Raw genomic sequence first — 24,691 nt, 5'->3', positions numbered from 1 at the left:
GAAAAAAAAGTGTGTGTGTGTGTGTGTGTGTGTGTGTGTGTAATATGACATAAACAAGTGTGGGTATATCAGTCATTGTTCACCAGTTACTGATGCTGTATAATACACCACTCCAAACTCAGTAGTATAATACAATGATTTTACTGTGCTCACTGATTCTGTGGGTTAGGAATTCAGACAGCTCACAGAGCAGATAATTTGCCCCTGCTCCTGATGTCTGTGGCCTCAACCAGGAGGATTCAAAGGCTGGGAATAACCTGATACCTGAGGGCTGCAAACCTATGAAGCCTGCTTTGCACACATGTCTGGTACCTGGGGTGGGAGGACTCAAAGACTTGGACTAGTAGCCTCCCCATGTGACTTGGCTTCCTCATAGCATGGCGGCTCACAGCACTTGGACCTTCTTAGATAATGGCTCAAGATTTCAAACACTGGAGTTTCAGCTAATGAGGTGAAGGCCACAGTGCCTCTTAAACTGAGCCCTGGGAGTCACACAGCATTGGTTATAAACAATAAACCAATCCAGATTCAAAGGCAGAGGAGTTAGACTCCACCTCTTAAAGTGGGAATGGCAAGATTCTAGAATAACATATGGAACAAGCCTATTGTTGCAACCATCTTTGGAAAATACAATCTGCCGCAATCACCTTTGGAAACTAGGAAACCAATGCAGTATTCTGAAACTCGTAATTCTGAAAACTAATGAATATGAATGGAAAGAATCAAGCATTTATCCTCCCTTTCCTACACATGCTATCCCTCTGAGTAATCAGATTGTTGATGTGGGCAGATTTTATTTTTATAAAAGGATTCTAGTAATGGAAATTCCAGTAATGGAAATAAAAGGATTCCAGTAATGGCTGAAAGAGAGACACAATAAGAAAGTGATCAGTTTGCAACTCCTAACAACATAATGAATCTAGGCAATGATCATCAGTGAATGCATGACATTATGCAAAAGGCAATCACTTTACAATGGATAAATCACATTGATGACACTTAAGCCCACTAACAAATCTGATCACAAAATAGTGACAAGCAGATCTTGCCAAAATAACTGAACTTGAATTTGATCAAGTCTCTAGAGCAGAGTTTCTCAACTCTGACACTATTTTCACTTTGGACCAGATAATTCTTTGGGATGGGAGGAGGCTGTCCTGTACAGTATAGGATGTTTAGCAGCATCCTGGCCTCTAGCCAATAGGTGCCAGCAATACCATCCTTCCTTCCAGTTGTGACAACCAAAAATATCTCCAAACATTGCCAAATGTCTTCTAGAGAAAACAAACAAACAAACAAAGAAACAAAAAACACAACTGGTTGAGAACCACTGCTCTAGTTAATTACCAGATATTTTAGAGAAAATATAGAGCATCTAATTTGTTAATCAGTACCATGGGGGTGTACTCAAAGGCAGTATATGGAAACTCTATATGATCTAGTGTTTGATTTCTCCAAAACATAAATAGCAAGAAAAAAGGGAAGTCAATAGATTAAAAGATATATAAGAGACAGCTGGGTGTGGTGGCTCACGCCTGTAATCCCAACACTTTGGAGGCTGAGGCAGGCAGATCATCTGTGGTCAGAAGTTCAAGACCAGCCTGGCCAACATGATGAAACCCCGTCTCTTCAAAAACACAAAACTTTGAGAGGCCAAGATTGGCAAATCACTTGAGGTCAGGAGTTAGAGACCAGCCTGGCTAACAAGGTGAAACCCTGCCTCTACTGAATATACAAAAAATAGCTGGGCATGATAGTGCATGCCTGTAGTCCCAGCTACTTGAAAGGCCGAGACAAGAGAATCGCTTAAACCCAGGAGAAAGAGGTTGCAGTGAGCCGATATCGTGCCACTGCACTCCAGCCTGGGCGACAGAACAAGACTCTGTCTCAAAAACAAAAACAAAAAAAATACAAAAATACAAAAATTAGTCAGGCCTGGTGGCATACACCTGTAATCCCAGCTACTCGGGAGGCTGAGGGGGAAGAATTGCTTGAATCCGGGAGGCGAAGGTTGCAATGAGCCCAGATCGTGCCATTGCACTCCAGCCTGGGCAACAGAGAGAGACTCTGTCAAAAAAAAAAAAAAAAAAGATATATAAGAGCTTTATCCTCTAAGCTCAACGTGTAGATCTTGTTTAAACTCTAAACTAATTCTAATTTGAACAAATCAACTGCAACTGATTATGTAATTTTAAGAAATTGGTCTTTTTTCTTTTTTCTTTTTCTTTTCTTTTTTTTTGAGACAGGGATCTTGCTCTGTCACCCAGGCTGAAATGTAGTGGTGAAATCATGGCTCACTGCAGCCTCAAATTCCCAGGTTCAGGTGATGCTCTCACCTCAGCCTCCCAAGTAGCTGGGACTACAGGTGGGCACCACCATGCCAGGCTAATTTTTTGTATTTTTTTGTAGAGACGAGGTTTTGCCATGTTGCTCATGCTGGTCTCTAACTCTTGGACTCAAGTGATCCTCCTGCTTTGGCCTCCCAAAGTGCTGGAATTACAGGCATGAGCCATGGCACCTGGCCAGGAATTGTTCATTTTCTTAAGATGATGATACGAAAATTGTCTTTTAAGAAAAGTTCTTAAAAGAACTATATTTCATACTGAAATATTTATAGATGAAATGCCTGGAATTTTCTTTAAAATAATCAAGTGGAAATAGAGATGAAGCAAAACTGGCCATGTGTTAATTGTCAAAGGTGGATTCACTGTACTAGGCTCTCTGCATATATAATGTTGAAAGTATCCATAATAAAAAGCTTGAATTAAAAAAAAATTACGTCCTTCCAAGTACTACTCAAATCAGCAAATCAGCAAGCACTAATTTGGAAGGACATCCATAAGGTCTTCCCTAGAAACACAAGCTAAAAAAAAAATTACATATAATTCTAGTAAAGGCAAAAGGGAATAAAAGTCACTCAATATATGTATGTGCATGTTTGAGCAAGGAGAGAGGTAAAGGAAACTTACTAGACTTTTAAAATGGATAACCTTGGGGAGCTGGGAATATAAAATAAAAAGAAATATACATATATTGGTCTCTGTCCCTAGCTCCTGGTCTAGAGCTCCTTAAAACCCTTGGGTACTAGGAGGATCATTTGTTCTAATATCTGGTCTTTGACCCTAGTTCCTGACACAGAGTTCTCAAATCCCTTGGGATTTCCTGGCTGATAGGAGCATAGTATGTTCTAATGAGGTGACTTCTTGGTGGGCTCCTGGATGGCCTCAGAATGTGATATGAGGGTTGGAACTTTCAGCCCCACCCCTTGACCTCTGGGGAGGGGACAGCAGCTGAAGGTTGAGTTGACTGACAATGGCCAATGATGTCATCAATCATGCCTATGTAATGAAGCCTCCATGAAAACCCAAAAGGACTGGGTTCAGAGAGCTTCCAGATTGCTGAACACGTGGGGATTCCTGGAGGATGATGTGCTGGGGTGAGGGCATTGAAGCCCAGTGCCACTTCCCACATATGTTGCCCTAGGTACCTCTTCATCGAAAACCTTTGTAATATCCTTTTTATTTATTTTCATTTTTTTATTTTTTGAGACACACTCTCTCTCTGTTGTCTGGGTTGGAGTGCAGTGGCACGATCTCGGCTCACTGCAACCTCTGCCTCCCGGGTTCAAGCGATTCTCCTGCCTCAGCCTCCTGAGTACCTGGGAATACAGGCGCCCACCACCATGCCCTGCTAACTTTTGCATTTTTAGTAGAGAGCAGGCTGGTCTCAAACTCCTGACCTCAGGTGATCCACCCACCTCAGCCTCCCAAAGTGCTGGGATTACAGGCATGAGTCACTGCGCCCGGCCCTTTTTATTGAAATAAATAAATAAATAAAAATTTTTTTTGAGACAGGGCCTCGCTCTGTTGCCCAGGCTGGAGTGCAATGGTGAGATCTGGGCTGACCACAACCTCAACCTCCTAGGCTCAATCCTCCCACCTTGGTCTCCCTAGTACTAGGACTACAGGTGTGCACCACCACACCAAGCTAAGTTTTGTATTTTAATAAAGACAGGGTTTTGCTGTGTTGCCGAGGCTGGTCTCAAACTCCTGGGCTCAAGTGATCCGCCCACCTCAGCCTCCGAAAGTGCTGGGATTACAGACGGGCAACACCATGCCCAGCTGTAATATCCTTTATACTAAATGGACTAATGTTAAGTAAATGGTTTCCCTGAGATCTGTGAGCCATCCTAGAAGATTAATCAGACCTGAGGAGAGGATGTGGAAACCCCAAATTTATAGCTGGTCAGAAGTACAGGTCACCACCTGGCTCTTGAGATGGACATCTGAAGTGGAAGGATCTTGTGGGACTGGTCCCTTAGCCTGTGGGATCTGACGCTATCTCCAGGTAGGTGGTGTCAGAACTGAACTGAACTGTAGTCCTACAGTTGGTGTCTAATGGGGAACTGCTTGGTGTGTGGAGAAAAAACCCACACATCTGGTGTCAGAAATGTTCTTTATTGAGTGTTGAGTGGTGTGAGAGTAGGAGAGACCTCGTCTAGGAAAAGGGAGAATTTTATCTTTGCAAAATGTCACTGTTTGCCCTCATTATTCAAAAAAAAAAAAAACAACCCTTTAGCATATGCTGCTTTAATTTGGCATCTGTCCATCCCATGAAAGTCATTAACATCGCCCACACCACACTTGCCTGGACAGCCAGGTCCTGTCTCCCAAGACTCTGCACTCTACTCTACTCTCCTTTATCCCTAATCAGTCATGTCCTACCTCTTCCTCCTCAAGGTAGACACAAAACATCTTCTCCTATATCCTTACCCCCAGCTTTCAACCAACTATCTTATTACACCCTGGAAATGTCTACATTGCGGAAATTACTTATAGCCATGTTGTTTTCGCTCATAAACTGTAAATTTCTTTTTTCTTTGCTTTATCTTTTTTTTCAGACTGAGCATCGCCCTGTTACCCAGGCTAAAGTGCAGTGGGAAGATCTCAGCTCACTGCAACCTCTGCCTCCAAGGTTCAAGAGATTCTCCTGCCTCAGCCTCCCAAGTAGCTGGGATAAACTAAACTAAACTACTAAACTAAACTAAACTGCTAAACTAAGGGGTTTGGAGGGCTCCTGGATTATTGAACACGTAAAGGTTCCTGGAGGGTGGTGCAGCCAGAGACGGCATGGAAGCTCTGCACCCCTCCCCCATATCTTGCCCTATGCATCTCTTCCTTCTGGCTGTTAATCTGTATCCTTGTCAATATCCTTTATAATAAATGGGTAAACATAAGTAAAGTGTTTCTCAGAGTTCTGTGAACCACTCTAGCAAAATACTCAAACTTGAGGGGTCATGGCAACCTCGATTTATAGCCAGTAGGTCAGAAGCACAGGTCACATCCTGGGACCTGCAATTGGCATCTGAAGCGGAGGCAGTATTTTGGGACTAAGCCCTTAACCGATGGGTTCTGCTGCTATCTCCAGGTACAGTTGGAATTGCACTGAACTGTAGCACACCCAGTTGGTGTCCGCTGAAGAACTGTTTAGTGTGGGAGAAAAAAACTCCACACATTGGTGAGTGGTGTGTGTAAATGTAGAAAGAAAAACACCCTGGTTGCTTCCTACCTTTAACTAAAACTGCTCATGACACACCATCATGCTCTCACTACTTCGGCAATACAGACACTTCCTCTGTACCTATTCACATACAGTCAATAACATAAGCAAGAGTCACACACAGTCAAGAAAAGCCATTCACGTGGTTGCAAGTGGCCACACACCTAATGCTGCTGTCACAATCATGCATGCTGCTGTCACAATCATGCACGTCAAACAGCCGGCTAGGGCTAGCGCCACACACACACACACACGCACACACGGAGACGTGCGCGCACACCCACTTGTGCAGAGACACGCACACGCAGACACGTGCGCACAGAGACGCACACAGACACACGTGTGCACACAGGCAAACAGGCACGCGCAGAGACGCACACACAGACACGCGTGTGCACCACAGGCAAACAGACACGTGCAGAGACGCACACACAGGCACACGTGCGCACACACAGAGATGCAAACACAGACACACGCGTGCACACAGTGACGCGCGCACAGAGAGACACACGCGCGCACACACACGTCTCCCCCGCGCCAGCTCCGGCTCTAGCAGCCTTGGGGTCCCCGCCCAGACCCGGGCTCCTGGCTCCCTCAACGACTGCATCTCGCGGGGCGATCCCGGTCGGGTTCCGCCTGAGCCAAGGCCCCGCACCCAAACCGCGACAGCGGATCCAGTAGCCCGAGGCCCGCAGCTGGGCGAAGGAACCGGGACTCAAGAGTAGCCTCCGGCACCAAGCCCTCCAAGAAAAGCAGCCCGGGACCCCGACAACTGTGGACGGAGCCAGGGTGGGTCATAGCTCGAGGCATCGTCAACGGAGGGTCCTTAAGAGACCCTGAACCCATTCACCCGGGCACCAGAGACTCTGCCAAAGCACCAATTCGGGCAGGTGGTAGCCTCGAAGCTGGGAGGCTGCATCTCAAGCCTCCTCCTAGATGCGCGGTGGACCCTGGGAAATGTAGTCCAGAGCAAGCCACCACCTAAATGCGCCGTGGACCCTGGGAAAGGTGGTCCCTCGCAAGTCACCGCCTGGACGCAGGTAACCTCCTAGATGCGCGGTGGACCACGGGAAATGTGATCCGGATTTTCTGGGTGGGCGTCGTAAGCGCGGAGCTTTCCGGGTCGCAGTGACTGTCCTCCCTTCGAGCCCGCCAGATCAGACCCTAGAATGTCCGGCAGCAGCCCCTCGGCTTAGAACTGAGCTGGGGTCATACACGCCCTCTAGGCGCGAGTTGGTGCACGCGTTAGAGTCTCAGGGGAGGGAGAAAACCCTGTAGCTCTAAACCGAGGGAGCTGCCAAAGCGATTCAAAGGAGCCCAGGGGACCCGTAGCAACAGACCCCGACTCTGCGCAAATGCGAATCCACGGCTCTCGCAAGAGCAGCGAGGCTCGCCGGGTCTCAGGCTGTGGATCCCTAAACTCAAAAGAAATAAAACGTCACATGATAAATTAGAGTTTCCAACAGTTTCTAGCCTAGCCACTGAACAGTAGGGATTCAACAAAACAAAACACAAGAATGAAAATTACCACATAATACGAGAAAAGGTCCCAAAACTGACCGTCAACAAGATGCAAGCCTATCGAGTACCAACCACAGTGGATGAAAAAGACACGTTCTAATCTAAGGCGTAGAATTCGACAATTCCTTTTTTTTTTTTTTTTTTTTTAAGACATAGTCTTGCTCTGTCGCCAGGCTGGAGGGCAGTGGCACGATCTCGGCTCACTGCAAGCTCCACCTCCCGGGTTCAAGCGATTCTCCTGCCTCAGCCTCTCGAGTAGCTGGGATTACAGGCGCGTGCCACCACACCCGGCTAATTTTTGTATTTTTAGTAGAGACGGGGTTTCACCATGTTTGCCAGAATGGTCTCGATCTCTTGGCCTCGTGATCCACCGGCCTCGGCCTCCCAAAGTGCTGAAAGTACAGGCGTGAGCCAGCGTGCCCAGCCTCCTTTTTAAAAAAAAATTAATAAACTTTTTCTTTAGGGTCTTGCTCTGTTGCCCAGGTCGGAGTGCACGATCTTGCTCACTGCAACCTCCACCTTCCAGGTTCAAGCAATTCTCCTACTTCAGTCTCCTGAGTAGCTGGGATGACAGGTACCCACCACCGCGCCCAGATAATTTTTGTATTTTTAGTAGAGACGGGGTTTCACCATTTTGACCAGACTGGTCTTGAACTTCTGACAACTGATTCGCTCGCCTCGGCCTCCCAAAGTGCTGGGATTACAGGCGTGAGCCACCGCATCCGGCCTTCTGTCAGAGTTTCAGCTGCCCTCCCAGCGCCCCCAACAGGCACGTTTTCACAAGACCAGACCTAGCTCCACTTTGTGGTGAGGTGGCAAGAATAGAGAGAGAGAGAGAGAGAGAAAGAGAGGACACCCCCTGCCCCCAGCCACTCAGACACACAGACATGGGATCCCATGGGTCTTTTTTCTTGGTTTGGTTGACAGCTACGGCAGTGGCAGAGCAGCCTAATGACTGGGGCTGTTCTTGGTGCAAGGTCAGTAGAGAAAAGAAGAAAAACAGAAAAAAGGGAAGGCTGGGTATGGTGGTTCACACCTGTAATCCCAGCACTTTGGGAAGCCAAGGAGGGTGGATTCCTGGAGCTCAGGAGTTTGAAATCAGCCTGGGCAACAGAGTGAGACCCCTGTCTCTACAAAATTTTAAAAAGTAGCTGGGTGTGGTGGCTCATGCCTCTAGTCCCAGCTACTCAGGAGGCTGAGGTGGGAGAATCACTTGAGCCCAAGGGGTCAAGGCTGCACTGAGCCAAGATCGCGCCACCCCCACCCCCAGCCTGGGTGACATAGCAAGACCCTGTCTCAATTAAAAAAAAAAAAACCCCTCTCTCACTCTGTCACACCAGGTCCTCTTTTGGACTCCTCTGGCTGGAAGGAAGGCATTTCTCTCATAATTTATGCTCCCTGAACCCATCACACAGCTCTGAGACTTCCCTCCTTCCAAAGCCAGAAGATAAAGGAGGAAAATCCCCCAGCAAACATGTGGTCATCGTGTCCATTCTTCTCGTTTTTAACTCCCTTCACATCTGCCTGCTATTACTTGTATTTCTGAATCTTCAGGTGGTTTCTTTTTGTATTCACTCTGGGGTGTTAAATAGAAATCAGTGAGAGAGATGCTGAAATGTGCTTATCCCATCTTGGCCAGTAATGGAAGTCTGCCTTCCCTGAGGACTTGAAATTATCCAGTTCGGGCCTGGCACAGTGGCTCACGCTTGTAATCCCCGCACTTTGGAAGGCTGAGGTGGGTGGATCACCTGAAGTCAGGAATTTGAGACCAGCCTGGCCAACAGGACAAAACTCCATCTCTACTAAAAATACAAAAATTAGCCGGGCGTGGTGGAGGGCGCCTGTCATCCCAGCTACTCAAGAGGCTGAGGCAGGAGAGTCACTTCAACCCGGGAGGCACAGGTTGCAGTGAGCTGAGATCACCCCATTATCCTCCAGCCTGGGGGACAAGAGCGAAACTCTGCCTCAAAAACAAACAAACAAAAAGACCAAAACCAAAAACCCAACATTTACTCTCAGATAATCTGAACAGAACACAGTCTTAGAAAATAATACTTAAAATGCCCTGGGTGCAATCTAAAATTATTTGAAATACAAAGAACTGGGAAAATGTGATGAATTATCAGGGGAAAAGAAAATCAGCAGATGACCATGTCAAGAAGAAACAGATACTGGACTTACACAATGATTTATGAACATCTTTTCATGTGCTTGCTGGACACCTGTATATCTTTTTTGGAGAAAATGATTCTATTTATTTGTCCATTTTAATTTTCATTTTATTTATTTTTTCGAGACAGAGTCTTGCTCTATCACCCAGGCTGGGGTGCAGTGGCATGATCTTGGCTCACTGCAACCTCCGCCTCCCAGGTTCAAGTGATTCTCCTGCCTCAGCCTCCCAAGTAGCTGGGATGAGAGGCACGTGCCACCATGCCTGGTAATTTTTGTATTCTTAGTAGAGACGGGTTTCACCATGTTGGCCAGGCTGGTCTCGAGCTCTTGATCTCGTGATCCACCCACCTCAGCCCTCTAAAGTGATGGGATTACAGGTGTGAGCCACCGTGCCCAGAAATTTGCCCATTTTTAATAGGTTGTTCTTTATTTTTTTTGAAATGGAGTCTCACTCTGCCACCCAGGCTGGAGTTCAATAGCTTGATCTCGCCTCACTGCAACCTCCACCTCCCGTGTTCAGTCATTCTCTTGTCTCAGCCTCCCAAGTAGCTGAGACTACAGGCATGCACCATCACATCTGGCTAATTTTTATGTTTAGTAGAGACAAGGTTTCACCATGTTGGCCAGGATGGTCTTGAACTCCTGATCTCAGGTGATCCGCCCGCCTCGGCCTCCCAAAGTGCTGGGATTACAGGCGTGAGCCACCGTGCCTGGCCCAGATAGATGATTTCTAAATATTTTCTCCCATTCTGCATGTTGAACTTCAGTTTCTTGATAGTGTCTGATACACAAAGTTTTAAATGTTTACAAAATCCAATTTATCTATTTTTGTTGTTCCTGCTTATACTTTGGTATTATAGTTGGTATTATATTTACAAAATCGTTGCCAAATCTAAGGTCATGAAGATTTACTCCTATGTTCCTATGTTTTCTTCCAAGAGTTTATCTCTTATGTTTAGGTCTTTGGACAATTTTGAGTTAAGTTTTGTATACGGTGTGAAGCAAGAATCCAAATTCATCTTTATATCTCAATTGTCCCAGCTTCTTTTTTTTTTTTTTTTTTTTTTTGACACTCTTCTTGCCAGGCTGGAGTGCAGTGGCACAATCTCAGCTCACTGCAACCTCCACCTCCTGGGTTCAAGCGATTCTCCTAGCTCAGCCTCCCAAAGTACTGGGATGATAGGCGTCCACTACCACGCCCAGCTAATTTTTTGTATTTTTAGTAGACAGGGTTTCACCATGTTGGCCAGACTGATCTTGAACTCCTGACCTCAGGTGATCCACCCGCCTCCGCTTCACAAAGTGCTGGGATTACAGGCGTGAGCCACTGCGCATGGCCCCAACACTTTTTTTTTTTTTTTTTTTTTAATACAGAGTCTTGCTCTTGTCACCCAGGCCGGAGTTCAATGGCACGATCTCAGCTCACTGCAACCTCTGCCTCCTGGGTTCAAGCGATTCTCCTGCCTTAACCTCCCAAGTAGCTGGGATTACTGGCCCCCACTACCACATCTGGCTAATTTTTGTATTCTTAGTAGAGGCGGGGTTTTGCCATGCTGGCCAGGCTGGTCTCGAACTCCTGACCTTGTGATCCGCCCGCCTTGGCCTCCCAAAGTGCTGGGATTACAGGCGTAAGCCACTGCCCCCGACATCATTTTTTAAGGGAATTATTCTTTCCTCCATTAAATAAGTTTGGCATTCTAGTTGAAAATCAGTTGCCCACAGTGTATCAATTGATTTGTGTTGGTATAACAGAATACCTGAGTCTGGTTAACGTATAAGGAACAGGAACATATTGGTACACAGTTCTGGAGGCTGGGAAGTCCACAACTGAGAGACTGACATCTGGCAAGGGCCTTCTTGTTATGTCATCCCATGGAGGAAGGACAAGACACAGCAAGTGGGGACAAAACTTGCCCTTTTATCATGACACCAATCCTACCCATGAAAGTGGAGACTTCATGGACATCTTTTTTTTTTTTTTTTTGAGATAGAGTCTCATTCTGTCTCCCAGGCTGGAGTGCAGTGGCACGATCCTGGCTCACTGCAAACCTCTGCCTCCTGGGTTGGAGCAATTCTCCTGCCTCAGCCTCCCAAGTAGCTGGGATTACAGGTGTGTGCCACTACACCTGGCTAATTTTTGTAATTTTAGTAGAGACGGGGTTTTGCCATGTTGGCCAGGCTGGTATTGAACTCGTGACCTCAGGTGAACCACCCGCCTCAGCCTCCCAGAGTGCTGAGATTACAGGTGTAAGCCACCACGACCAGCCCCTTCATGGCCATTTTAAGGGTCTCAACCTTTCATGCCATTACCATGGCAATTAAATTTCAACATTGAGTTTTGGGTGGGACATTCAACCCATAGCATTTGTGGACTCTCAATTCTCTTCCCACTGATCTATGTCTCCATCCTTGTGTTTTTCCTCCTGGTTTTGTTTGTTTTTGACAGGGTCTCTGTCACCCAGGCTGCAATATAGTGGTGCAATCACGGCTGACTGCAGCCTCAAACTCCTGGGCTCAAGCAATCCTCCCAGCTCACCCTCCCAAGTGGCTGGGACTACAGATGTGTGGCACATGCCTAGCTAGAATCATCTCTAGATTAGTCATAATACCTAATACAATGTAAATGCTATCCAAATAGTTGTATATTAACATTTGTATTTTTAAAATTGTTGTATATTTTAAACACTTTCCATCCAGGGTTCGTTGATAAATGGATGCAGAGCCCATGGATACAGAGGGCCAACTGTATCATAAAGACAACACCTTTAAATGTGAAATATATGTGCAAACAGGGAAAGCAGAGAAAAAGATGGGGTACATCATAATAGAAAGGGCAGATTCATTTAGACATTTAAGTATCTAATTCCTCCAAAAAGGCTAAAAGATACAGTGATGCAGTGCCATTTAATGATTTTTAAGGTTTCAAAATCAAGCTCAAATGCTGTATATTATTGACATTCACCATTATTCAAGAAAACCTTTAATAATATTCTTTATATTATAATGTGATCAAAGAATAAAAAAATTTTCATGAAGGGCTGGTTTACAAAATAGAACTGTCTAGGGTCTGAGCCATTTTTCTCATATCCGTCCCATTCTCTCTCCGTAACAGCAGTTGGAGGAGTGACAGAGCTCGCAGGTTAAGACAGACACACAGGTGTTGGCATCTAATGCACTGAACTGTGGAAGTTATGGGAAGTTGTTTTCTCTTTTTAAAAATAAAATTAGCTGGGCATGGTGACTCATACCTGTAATGTAATGGCAGCACTTGAACAGGCCATGGAGAATCACTTCACCCCAGGAGTTTGGGACTAATCTGGGCAATATACGGAGACCCCATCGCTACAATTTTTTTTTTTAATTGGCACAGCATAGCGGTGCGTGCCTGTAGTCCCAGCTACTTGGGAGGCTGAGGTGGGAGGACTGCTTGAGCCCAGTAAGCAGAGGAGATTGCAATGAGCCAAGATCCTGCCATGGTATTCTGGCCTGGGCAACAGAGCAAGATTGGGAAAAAAAAAAAAAAGATATTATCAAAAATTTAATATTTAATGCACACGTTTCCCATGGAAATATGCAGGAGAGGAAAACTGACATTCCAAAATCAGCCTAACTGAAAAAGACCAATTATATGAAGCCTGTGCATGTATGAACAAAGAAAAAGTTAAAGTTTTCTAAGCTCATTCTGCAAAATGTTAGAAATACGAAGGCAGAGATCATATAGTGCAGCGGTCCCCAACCTTTTTGGTACCAGGGACCTGTTTCATGGAAGACAATTTTTTCCACGGACGGTTTGTGGGGGTAGAAGAATGGGGATGGGATGTTTTCAGGATGAAACTGTTCCACCTCAGATCATCAGGCATTACATTCTCATAAGAAGCGCACAACCTAGATTCCTCTCATGCACAGTTCCCAATAGGGTTCGCGCTCCTATGAGAACTAATGCCACCGCTGATCTGGCAGGAGGTGGAGCTCAGGTGGCAATGCTCGCTCACCCGCCACTCACCTCCTGCTATGCAGCTGGGGGGAGCTGGGGACCCCGATATAGTGTGTATACCATGTTAAAATAATTAAAACAGATTTGGATTGTGCTGTCCTTTTAAATTTTAATAAAATAGATTAATTTCATATTACATAGAGAGCAAGTCCATCCATTCATCCGTGATAAAATTTTAGAAATATTTTCTATAAAATGTTTAGTATTTAATTGGAAATGAATCCAGTATAACATGACTTCCAGATACAGCATTCCCATCCTCACTCCCATTCCTATTTTGAGAAATTTTAAAAATACAGAAAAGTACAAAAAATAAGACAAGATATCCCTATACCACAATCCAGAATCAATCAGTATCTTCTTATATTTACTTGAAGTCTTTTGAAAGAGAAGTGGATGTTTATATAAAAAGCTGAAGTCCCCTTTAACCAATACCCATCCCACCTCCCACACTCATTACTTTCCCTTCTCCACTCTTCACAGGTGACCACTATCAAGAGTTTGGTCTGTATCCTTCCAATCCATTTCAAAAATATGTACATACATATATGCATCCATTACCAATAGATAGTACTGAGTTTTGTGAGGAAACTTTTAATTCAAATTTACAAAAAGTCATTGTACTATCTGTAACATTCTGCAACTTGATCCCCCCTCAACAATTCTGGGATCTTTCTGTTAATACATGTGGATTTCATTTGTTGCATTTTACAGATATATAGTATTACATAAGAATTTCCCATATTGTTCGTGATAGGCTTTCTCAGTTGTTTCTAATTTTTGGCTACTACACATCAAGCCACAGTAAATATCCTAGTGCGTATTTCCTGAGCATTCATACTCATAAGTAGAACCGCTAAGTATTTCTCAAATTGTTCCAAGGAATGTTTCCCTATTCCCAAGGTCATATGCATTTTAGTACATAGCTTTTCCATATTTCTGTTTTTAATCTCTGGATTCACTTTTGTGTATAGTTCATGGTCTATTTTTCCCCCTTGGAGAACAAACTACCTCCACTTAAAAAAAATAGTTCCATTATTTCCTCACTTCCTGATGCCACTTGTATCATATTCCAAATTCTAATAAATGCATAGGTCTTTTTTTGAAATCTCTTCTGCTCTGCTCAATCAATACCACAGAAGTCTTAATATTAGTTGTAGATGACCACGTCATCTATTTTTGTCTGTTCCTTCCCAATATTTACAACTTAATTTTTCTTGTTACTGGCGAAGATCTCCAGATCTATGGTGGTAGCAATAAAAAACAGGCCTCCATTTTCTGTTCCCACTTTTAGTGAAAATGTGCCTAAACTTTCACCATTATCTCTGCTGCAGGTTTCTCTGTTGGACACAGGGTTTTAATCATATGCATGTCTTTCTCTTCAGTACAAATTTTCTGGTGTCCCTTAAGTTTTTAGTACTTGTTAAAGTTAACCTCATTCGTGGTGCTTTGCTTCAGAAGGATTATTTCTGGGGCATGATGAGGTGCAAATTTCTAATGAAAGCTTTCCCACTTTCAAGGCGTTCATGGGGTTTTTAGTGAGTATGAATTTTCTGGTGTCTAATGTGGTGTGACTTCTGGCTGAAAGCTTTCCCACATTCACTGCACTGATAAGGCTTCTTACCTGTGTGTATTCTCAAATGCAGAGCAAGGGTTGAGAACTGAGAGAAAGCTTTCCCACATTCATTACAACCATAGGGCTTCTCCCCTGTATGGCTTCTCACATGCACAGTGAGAGATGAGCTCTGAGAGAAGGCTTTTCCACAAACATTGCATTCGTAAGGTTTATCACCTGAATGAATCCTCACATGTACAATAAGTGATGTTCGCTGAGAGAAGGCTTTTCCACATTCGTTACATTCATAGGGTTTCTCTCCAGTGTGAATGTTTTGATGTTTTATGAGGTACTTCTTCTGGCCAAAGGCTGTTCCACATTCACTACATTTAAAAGGCTTCTCTCCAATATGGATTTTCTCATGCTCAGTAAGGTTGGATTTGCCACTGAAGGTTTTTCCACACTCCTTACATACAAAGGGCTTCTCTCCTGTGTGAGTTCTCTGGTGTCTGATGAGGTTTGACTTCTGAATGAAAGCTTTCCCGCAATCTTTACACTCAAAAGGTTTTTCTCCAGTGTGAATTTTCTGGTGCGTAAGGAGGTTTTCCTTCTGGCTAAAGGATTTTCCACATTCATTACATTCGAAAAGCTTCTCGCCGGTATGGGTGTTCTGATGTTTAATGACATACTGCTTTTGGCTAAAGGCTTTTCCACACTCGTTACATTCAAAAGGTTTCTCTCTCGTGTGAAAATGCTCATGCTCAGTGAGGTTTGATTTGTGGCTGAAGACTTTTCCACATACCTTACAGGCAAAGGGGTTTTCCCCACTGTAAATTCTCTGCTGGCTGAGGTGTGACATCTGAATGGAAGCTTTCCCACATTCACAAGGTTTCTCTCCAGTAAAAATTTCTTGATGAGTGAGGATTTACTTTTGGCTGAAGATATTTCCACATCTCTTACATTTATAAGGCTTCTCTGTGTATGATCTCCCAAATGCAGAGTAAGGGATAAGGTTTGAGAGGAAATGTTATCATACTCAGTACATTCAATGCTTTCTCTCTAGAAAAATTTTCTAATATTCAATGAAGTATTGCTACCTTCACTAGTTTCTCTCCAGCATGAATTTTCTGCTTCTCAATGAGATTGTCATCTAGCTAAGGGCTTGTCAATACTCCTTAGAAGCACAGGGTTTCTCTTCAGCATGACTTGCACGTTCGACGAAATGCAACATATGAGTAACAGTTCCCCCACATGCAGTAAATTCATAGGGTTTCTCTCCAGTATGAACACTCTGGTAACAGATGAGGTACAAACGTTTTAAACCAAAGGCATTTACACTTAAAGGGGGTTAATACCATAAGGAGTAAGCTGTGGTAGAGAAGCTCCCAACTAAGTCCCTTGATGATTCTTTCCTACACAACCTCCCTCATGATTTCAGTCCAGGTTGTGTTTCAAACTGAAAACTTCAAAAAGGTGTGGCCTTAAAACAAATACGATCTGAGAACAGAGGAAGTATTTTTTCTTATATTCAACGCTCTTTTTCTCAGTCTTTCCTGGAGATGGATCAACGTGCCTCCCAAGTCCTGGTGCCTCTCTATCTGTGCATCATCTTCTCAGGCTTCTTCTAAAATGGAGTACAAAGAACCATAGCACAAAGGAGTTAAATTCATGAAGTGCCCAGAACCATGGCTGCCATATGGTAAGCCCTTCATTTTACCTTTATATTACTATCACTTTTATTTGTTAATTTTCCCATTACTAGCAATAAAATTTTTTGAGATTAACTCTGGTAGCCCATCTCCCAATATGAAAATAATCTATATTATTAATGCTTCCAACTAAATTATGAGAAGGGAACCCTACTTGAGGTGATCTAAGTAGAAAATTAACATTCATGGGTCCACAAAGCTGAAAGTACTCTTGAAAAATAACCTTTCCATTTCAGAATTTAGCAAGTTGTATAACAAATAATGAAGAATTGCCAAATAGAAGAAAAAGATAACTACATAAAAATTAGAAAGTCTACCTGGGATGCTAAGGAAGAAAAATAATGCTCATCTTTCTTTCTTTTTTCTTTTTTTTTTTTGAGATGGAATTTCGCTTGTTATCCAGGCTGGAGTGCAGTGGTACAATCTCGGCTCACTGCAGCCTCCGCCTCCTGGGTTCAAGCAATTCTCTTGCCTCAGCCTCCTGAGTAACTGGGATTACAGGTGTGCGCCACCATACCTGGCTAAATAATGCTCATCTTTCTAAGAAAAGGAATAGATCAACCAACAAGTGCTTCCTCCCAAAACCCCATTAAAATTATAAGGAGAAAATGGTACAAATTCCCTTATTCAAAAGGAATAAAGGATGGTGGCTGAAAAAAAAGTGTAAGGAACAGTTGAACACGCACTGTCCAGTCACGAGAACAAAGCACTGGCCACACCTTCATATGAAATGGAAGTTTATCCCCTGCAGAATTTTAATCAGAGCTCAGGGGCATTCAGCAAATGAGATGACAGGAATGAGCTGCTATACGGAAATCAGAGATTAAACCCACATATATGGTAAGACCTGCAGCACCATTCTGCAGCTGAAGACAAAAGATGCTGGCTGGCCGGGCGCAGTGGCTCACGCCTGTAATCCCAGCACGTTGGGAGGCCGAGGTGGGCAGATCACGAGGTCAGGAGATCAAGACCATCCTGGCTAACACAGTGAAACCCCATCTTTACTAAAAATACAAAAAATTAGCCGGGCCTGGTGGCGAGCAACCAGATGCAAAGCTTGAACCCTGATTACATTCTGGAATTTTAAAAAACTATGGAAGGCATTCTGGGGACAATTGGAAAAATGTGAACATAGACTGGTAGTCTAATATTAGGACAACATGGTTAATCTTCTAAGGTGTGAAACGGTATTTTGTTATATGGGAGAGCTCCCTTTTTTTTTGAGACAGAGTCTTGCTGTCGCCCAGGCTGTGTGGGGAAAAGAAAGAGAGATCAGACTGTTACTGTGTCTGTGTAGAAAGAAGTAGACATAAGAGACTCCATTTTGTTCTGTACTAAGAAAAATTCTTCTGCCTTGAGATGCTGTTAATCTGTAACCCTACCCCCAACCCTGTGCTCACTGAAACATGTGCTGTGTCAACTCAGGGTTAAATGGATTAAGGGCTGTGCAGGATGTGCTTTGAAGTTAAACAAATACTTGAAGGCAGCATGCTCCTTAAGAGTCATCACCACTCCCTAATCTCAAGTACCCAGAGACACAACACACTACAGAAGGCCGCAGGGACCTCTGCCTAGGAAAGCCAGGTATTGTCCAAGGTTTCTCCCCATGTGATAGTCTGAAATATGGCCCCGTGGGAAGGGAAAGACCTGACCGTCCCCCAGTCCGACACCCGTAAAGGGTCTTTGCTGAGGAGGATTAGTAAAAAAGGAAGACCTCTTTGCAGTTGAGATAAGAGGAAGGCATCTGTCTCCTGCTCTTCCCTGGGCAATGGAATGTCTCCCTGTAAAGCCGGATTGTATATTCCATCTACTGAGATAGGGGAAAACTGCCTTAGGGCTGGAGGTGGGACATGCTGGCAGCAACACTGCTCTTTAAGGCATTGAGATGTTTATGTATATGCACATCAAAAGCACAGCACTTTTTTCTTTACCTTGTTTATGATGCAGAGACATTTGTTCACATGTTTTCCTGCTGACCTTCTCTCCACTATTACCCTATTGTCCTGCCATATCCCCCTCTCCAAGAAACGCCCGATAATGATCAATAAATACTAAAGGAACTCAAGAGGCCGGTGCCGGCGCAGGTCCTCCGTATGCAGGTCCTCCGTAACGCCGGTCCCCTGGGCCCATTTTTCTTTCTCTATACTTTGTCTCCGTGTCTCTTTCTTTTCCAAGTCAGTCCTTCCACCTGACGAGAAACGCCCACAGCTGTGGAGGGGAAACCCACCCCTTCAGGCTGGTGTGCAGTGGTGCGATCTCGACTCACTGCAACCTCGGCCTCCTGGCTTCAAGTGATTCTCCCGCCTCAACCTCCCAAGTAGCTGGGATTACAGGCATGCATCACCACGCCTAATTTTTGTATTTTTAGTAGAGACAGGATTTCACTATGTTGGCCAGGCTGGTCTGGAACTCCTGACATCTGGTGATCTGCCCGTATCTGCCTCCCAAGTGCTGGCATTACAGGCGTGAGCCACCACGCCTGGCCAGGAGCTGCTTTTCTTGGTAGAAAATACATATTTAATTTTTTAGAAGTAAAACATCATGATGCCTCAGCACACAAAATAAACACATGGATACGGACATACAAAAGCATGGCAAAATATTAATTATTGAATCCACATGGGGGGTACATAAGAGATTCTTTAACTATTCCTTCAGCATTTGTTATATTTAAAAAATGTTCATAAGAAAAAATAATTGAATGGCTGGGCATGGTGACTCACACCTGTAATCCCAGCACTGTGGGGCCAAGAGTTTAAGACAAGCCTGGCCAACATGGTGAAACCTCGTCTCTACTAAAAATACAAAAAATTAGCTGGATGTGGTGGCATGCTCCTATAATCCCAGCTACTCAAGAGGCTGAGACAGGAGAATCACTTGAAACCGGGAGGTGGAGGTTGTAGTGAGCCCAGATCGCGCCACTGCACTCCAGCCTGGGTGACAGAGGGAGACTATGTCTCGGGAAAAAAAAAAAAAAAAAAGAAAAAAGAAAAAAGAACTGATCAGTATTTCCACACAAAAAATTCATAGATTATTTAACAGCAACTCATGCGTTCTCAAACTACTGATCAGAAAAATAAAACATGGACCTTCCTTTTAACCGGATTATAATGCAGACTATAGAGGGCAAAATCTAAAACCATGTTTAAGGTATCATTTACTGAGAACTTGTAAGTTCCTCTGGAAAATATGAAGTAATGGACAAGCAGAGGGAAGAGGAAAAAAGGCAGAAGTAACAAACATTTTAATGAAAACTGAATTCAAGTTTATATGATAAGTAGTACCTACATAAGTAGAATATTTCATAATCAAAGGCCAAGATTCAAAAATTTTATAAAGAGAAAGAAATATGTTCATATTTGTAGTCACATAATTTGTATGTTTTTTTTTTTTTTTGAGATGGAGTCTCGCTCTGTTGCCCAGGCCAGAGTGCAGTCTCAGCTCACTGCAACCTCCGCCTCCCAGGTTCAACCGATTCTCCTGCCTCAGCCTCCCGAGTAGCTGGGACAATAGGTGTGCATCACCACGCCCAGCTAGTTTTTGTATTTTTAATAGAAGCGGGGTTTTACCATGTTGGCCAGGCCAGTCTCAAACTCTTGACCTCAGGTGATCTGCCTGCCTCGGCCTCCCAAAGTGTTGGGATTACAGGGGTGAACCACCGAGTCTGGCCTTTTTTTTTTTAAATAAAAAAGATACGGGGTCTCAACACGCTGCCCAGGCTGGTCTAGAACTCCTAGGCTCAAGAGATCTGCCGCCTCGGCTACAGATGTGAGCCACCGTGCCTGGCCCTTTGTTCTCTATTAAAGAGAGCTTAGTGTGTCTTTTTAAGGCTTGACTGATCCTATTACAAAGACCATGGGAAAAGAAATAATCCAGAAATAACATGAAACTGGTCTGAGGTAATCTCTGGATCTGAAAATAATAGGATGAAAATTTTAATTTGGGTAGCATTCTGACACAATGAGAATGAAATTAGACAGCTGTCTGTCCCATAAACAGGTAAAGTTGTGTAAGGCAAGACAGAAACTCTGGAGATGCCAAAATAAGAATTGATATTATAGTTAATTATAACTTAAGAATGAGTCCAGGTGTAGTGGCTCCCGCCTGTAATCGTAGCACTTTGAGAGGCTGAGGCGGGCAGATCACTTGAGGTCAGGAGTTTAAGACCAGCCTGGCCAACATGGTGAAAACCGGTTACCAAAAAAATACAAAAATTAGCCGGGTGTGGTGGTGGGCACCTGTAGTCCCAGCTACTCAGGAGGCTGAGGCAGGAGAATCACTTGAACCCGGGAGGCAGAGGCTGCGGTGAGCCACGATGGCACCACCGCACTCCAACCTGGACAACAGAGTGAAACTATGTCTCAAAAAAAAGAAGAAATATTTATTCTTCTAAAATTGTAGACAACATCTCTATCAACCTCTTTTTTTAATTTTTTTTTTGAGAGAAGAGTTTCACTCTCGTTGCCCAGGCAGGAGTGCAATGGTGCAATCTCGGGTCACTGCAACCTCTGCCTCCCGGGTTCAAGCGATTCTCTTGCCTCAGCCTCCCGAGTAGCCGGGATTACAGGTGTGTGCCACCACGACCAGGTAACTTTTGTATTTTTAGTAGAGACAGGGTTTCTCCATGTTGGTCAGGCTGGTCTCGACCTCTCAACCTCAGGTGATCCACCCACCTCAACCTCCCAAAGTGCTGGGATTACAGGTGTGAGCCACCGCGCCTGGCTCTCTATCTACTTTTTATCTGTTAAAGAGAAAAAAATGTTAAGAGTAGGAAGTAGTTATAATTCTAATGTCATATGAGAAAGGATGTGAGTAGGCAGCTGCCATTACTCTTCTAAGAAAGAGCCCTTTTTTATCTATTTATTTATTTTTAAAAACAGAGATAGGTTATTGGCCGGATGTGGTGGCTCGTGCCTGTAAAACCTAGCACTTTGGGAGGCCGAGGTGGGTGGATCATGAGGTCAGGAGTTCGAGACCAGCCTGGCCAACATGGTGAAACCCCGTCTCTACTAAAAAATACAAAAATTAGCTGGGCGCGGGAGGCTGAGGCAGGAGAATCGCTTGAACCCAGGAGGCAGAGTCTGCAGTGAGCCGAGATCGTGCCACTGCACTCCAGCCTGGGCGACAGAGCAAGACTCCATCTCAAAAAAAAAAAAATTTTTTTTTTTAAATAAATTTAAAAGAATTAAAAAAAAAACAGAGATAGGTTCTTGCTCTGTTGCCCATGCGGGAATGCAGTGATTCAACCATAGCTCACTGCAGCCTTGCACCTCTGGGCTCAAGCGATCCTCCTGCCTCCGCCTTCAGGTAGCTGGGACTACAGATGTGTGCCACCACACTGGGCTAATTAAAATTTTTTTTGTAGCGACAGGGTCTTGCTATGTTGCCTAGGCTGGTCTCAAGCAATCCTCTGACTTTGGCCTCCCAACGTGCTGGGAATACAGGCATGAGCCACTAAGCACGGCCAAGAAGAGCCCGTATGTATGGTGCTCTCCACAACCACAGGACAGCTTTAAGGGCCTCATCACAGCTCCTTGCATGCAATCATGGAATCCAGGAATGTTACGCTGGTTGAAGGAAACTTGACAGACCCACTGACATCCCTGAATGGTAGGGAATGTAGGGCTTAGCAAGAGACACCACCCTCGAATAAAGCTGCCTGTTAGTATAGCAGGACAGATGAGGGCACAATTTTCTTTTTTTTTTTTTCTACAGATTTCCTATCTCACTAAATGATAATCCACTTTCTTCCAGTTTTTCAAATCAAAACCTTGGACTCTTTTCATACCCCGCATACAATCTGTAAGCTATTCCTTTAAACTATTTTAAAAATCAGACAGGCCGGGCATGGTGGCTCACACCTGCAATCCCAGCACTTTGGGAAGCCGAGGCAGGTGGATCACAAGGTCAGGAGATCAGGATCATCCTGGCCAACATGGTGAAAACTCATCTCTACTAAAAATACAAAAATTAGCCAGGCATGGTTGCATGCACCTATAGTCCCAGCTACTCAGGAGGCTGAGGCAGGAGAATCGCTTGAACCTGGGAGGTGGGATTGCAGTGAACCGAGATCACACCACTGCACTCCAGCCTGGGCAACAGAGCGTGACTCAGTCACACACACGAAAAAAATGTGATTACCTGTCACTAAACTACCATCACTTTCTCACCCAGATTTTGGAGACAGATTTTTTCACCTAGAAATTTTTGAGACAGATCAGGAGTTTTCTTTTGGACTTGTTGCTTATGACATGTCTATTGATCATATAAATGAGTATTCAAGTAGACAGTTGGATATAGAAGTCAGGAATTTAGGGAGATAGAAACTGGTGCCCTCTTGAACTTTAAAATTTGTTTGTTTTTTTTTAAAAGGCCTCCAATTAACCTTCTAGCCTTGGCCCCCTACATCGTTTATTTTCTATACAACAGACCTGATTATTCCTTTCAAAATGTAATTCTGATCTTATCATTCCTCTGCTCAAATCCCTCTGATAGGCTGGGAGCAGTGGCTCACACCTGTAATCCCAACACTTTGGGAGGCCAAGGCAGGTGTATCACTTGAGGCCAGGAGTTCGAGACCAGCCTGGCCAACATGGTGAACCCTCATCTCTACTAAAAATACAAAAATTAGCCGGTGTGGTGGCAGGTGCCTGTAATCCCAGCTTACTTGGGAGGCTAAGGCAGGAGAATCACTTGAACCTGGAAGGTGGAGGTTGCAGTGAGCCGAGATCGCACCACTGTACTCCAGCCTGGGTGATAGAGCAAGACTCAGTCTCAAAAAAAGGAAAAGGAAGGAAGGCTGGCCCTCTATTGGGTCTCCCAAATCACTCAGAATCAATGTTGAAACCTGTGATTTGACCTGTTACCTAACCACTGCTACTCTTATTCCCTTTTGCCCTCTCTCTTCCAGCCCACGGCCCTGATCACTATTCTCTGAACAGGACAGCAAGCTTCTCCTGACTTAGGGCTTTTAACACTTTTGTTCCTTCTGGCTAATGATCTTCCACCCAATGCTGCACGCCCACTCTCGCACTCTTCAGATCTTTTTTCAAATGGCATTCAGTGAGACCTTTCCCCACCAAGCTGATTTAAAATTACAACCCCAACTAGCCCTCTCTATGCCAGTTTTCCCTTACTTTATTCTTTTCCATAGCACTTATCACTATCTGATAGTATACATTTTTTAAGTATTTACTCATTGTCTGTCTCCCCATTATAACATAGTCCCTAGGAGGAAGAAATTTTTGACTGTTTTGATAGCTGACATTTCCCTAGCATCTGAAATAGTACCTAATGCATATCATGCAATAAATACTTGTAGGATGTGAATATATCAGCTTGGTAGAAACGTAAATGGGTTTACTTCTTTTGAGAGCAATGTGCTTATCTCAATTAAATTTATAAACATAACTTTGACCCTGCATTCCACTAAAAAAGTAAATGCTATGTAGTTGTTTCTGCATATTTCTGCAAAGCAATATTAACAAGTATACACACTTGTGTCTTCAATAGCAGAAGCCTGAAAACAACCTAAATGCCCATTAGTAGGAGACAGGTTAAATTATGCGTTAGCCAGGTGCGGTGGCTCAAACCTGTAATCCCAGCACTTTGAGAGGCCGAGGCAGGCAGATCACTTGAGGACAGGAGTTGGAGACCAGCCTGGCCAACATGGCAAAACCCCATCTCTACGAAAAATACAAAAATTAGCCAGGTGTGATGGCACATGCCTGTAATCCCAGCTACTCGGGAGCCTGAGGCACAAGAATCACTTGACCCCAGGAGGCGGAGGTTGCAGTGAGCCAAGACTGTGCCACTGCACTGCCACCTGGGTGACAAAGCAAAACTCTGTCTCAAAAAAATGAAAATAAATAAATAAATAACAAATTATGTGTTGACAGAGAATTCTAAGAAAAAAACTTATGTACATAATAGAATATATAATATACCACCATTTATATGAAAAGGAAAAATTAGGGCTTATATGTATATATATTTGCAGCATAGATATAATATACTGGCTTATTCCTAGGTTACCTCAAGAAGGATATATGTGACACGCTTAAACGTGACCACAACTTTGCAAAAAAACTGCAGGACTAAGAGTCAGAGTTAAGAGGAGATTTTTTCGGGAGTCTGAGGCAGGAGGACCACTTCAGGCCAGGAAGCTGAGGCCACAGTGAG

The 24,691-nt window shown here is 44.1% G+C and overlaps 3 protein-coding genes across 5 annotated transcripts in view; 2 read left to right on the top strand and 1 right to left on the bottom strand.

The window, feature by feature from the left end:
- Positions 1–5,241, top strand: part of LOC134809106 (uncharacterized) — a 38,607-nt gene extending 33,366 nt beyond the window's left edge. For both annotated transcript variants that reach the window (XR_010153832.1, XM_063801541.1), the window contains one exon: positions 4,901–5,241. The gene's annotated coding sequence lies outside the window, so the exon portion shown is untranslated. The remainder of the gene's footprint in view (positions 1–4,900) is intronic.
- A 540-nt stretch (positions 5,242–5,781) lies between these two features.
- ZNF565 (zinc finger protein 565) overlaps positions 5,782–24,691 on the top strand; it is a 70,172-nt gene continuing 51,262 nt past the window's right edge. Inside the window, exons 1-2 of one of the 2 annotated variants that reach the window (XM_016934053.4) lie at positions 5,782–6,599; positions 16,349–16,500. In XM_016934053.4, the coding sequence (XP_016789542.1) occupies positions 16,470–16,500 (31 nt within the window). In that variant the 5' untranslated portion in view covers positions 5,782–6,599; positions 16,349–16,469. The remainder of the gene's footprint in view (positions 6,600–16,348; positions 16,501–24,691) is intronic. The other variant, XM_054672434.2, reaches the window with a different exon arrangement.
- Positions 13,336–16,359, bottom strand: ZNF146 (zinc finger protein 146). Its single transcript, XM_001163164.7, has one exon. The coding sequence runs from the start codon at positions 15,658–15,660 to the stop codon at positions 14,782–14,784; it is 879 nt and encodes a 292-aa protein (XP_001163164.1). The 5' UTR covers positions 15,661–16,359; the 3' UTR covers positions 13,336–14,781.

This window comes from Pan troglodytes, chromosome 20 (assembly GCF_028858775.2).
Source record: "Pan troglodytes isolate AG18354 chromosome 20, NHGRI_mPanTro3-v2.0_pri, whole genome shotgun sequence".
NCBI classification, from domain to species: domain Eukaryota; kingdom Metazoa; phylum Chordata; class Mammalia; order Primates; family Hominidae; genus Pan; species Pan troglodytes.
The sequence above is the reverse complement of the archived record's forward strand: the minus strand, read 5'-3'. Positions and strand labels throughout refer to the sequence as shown.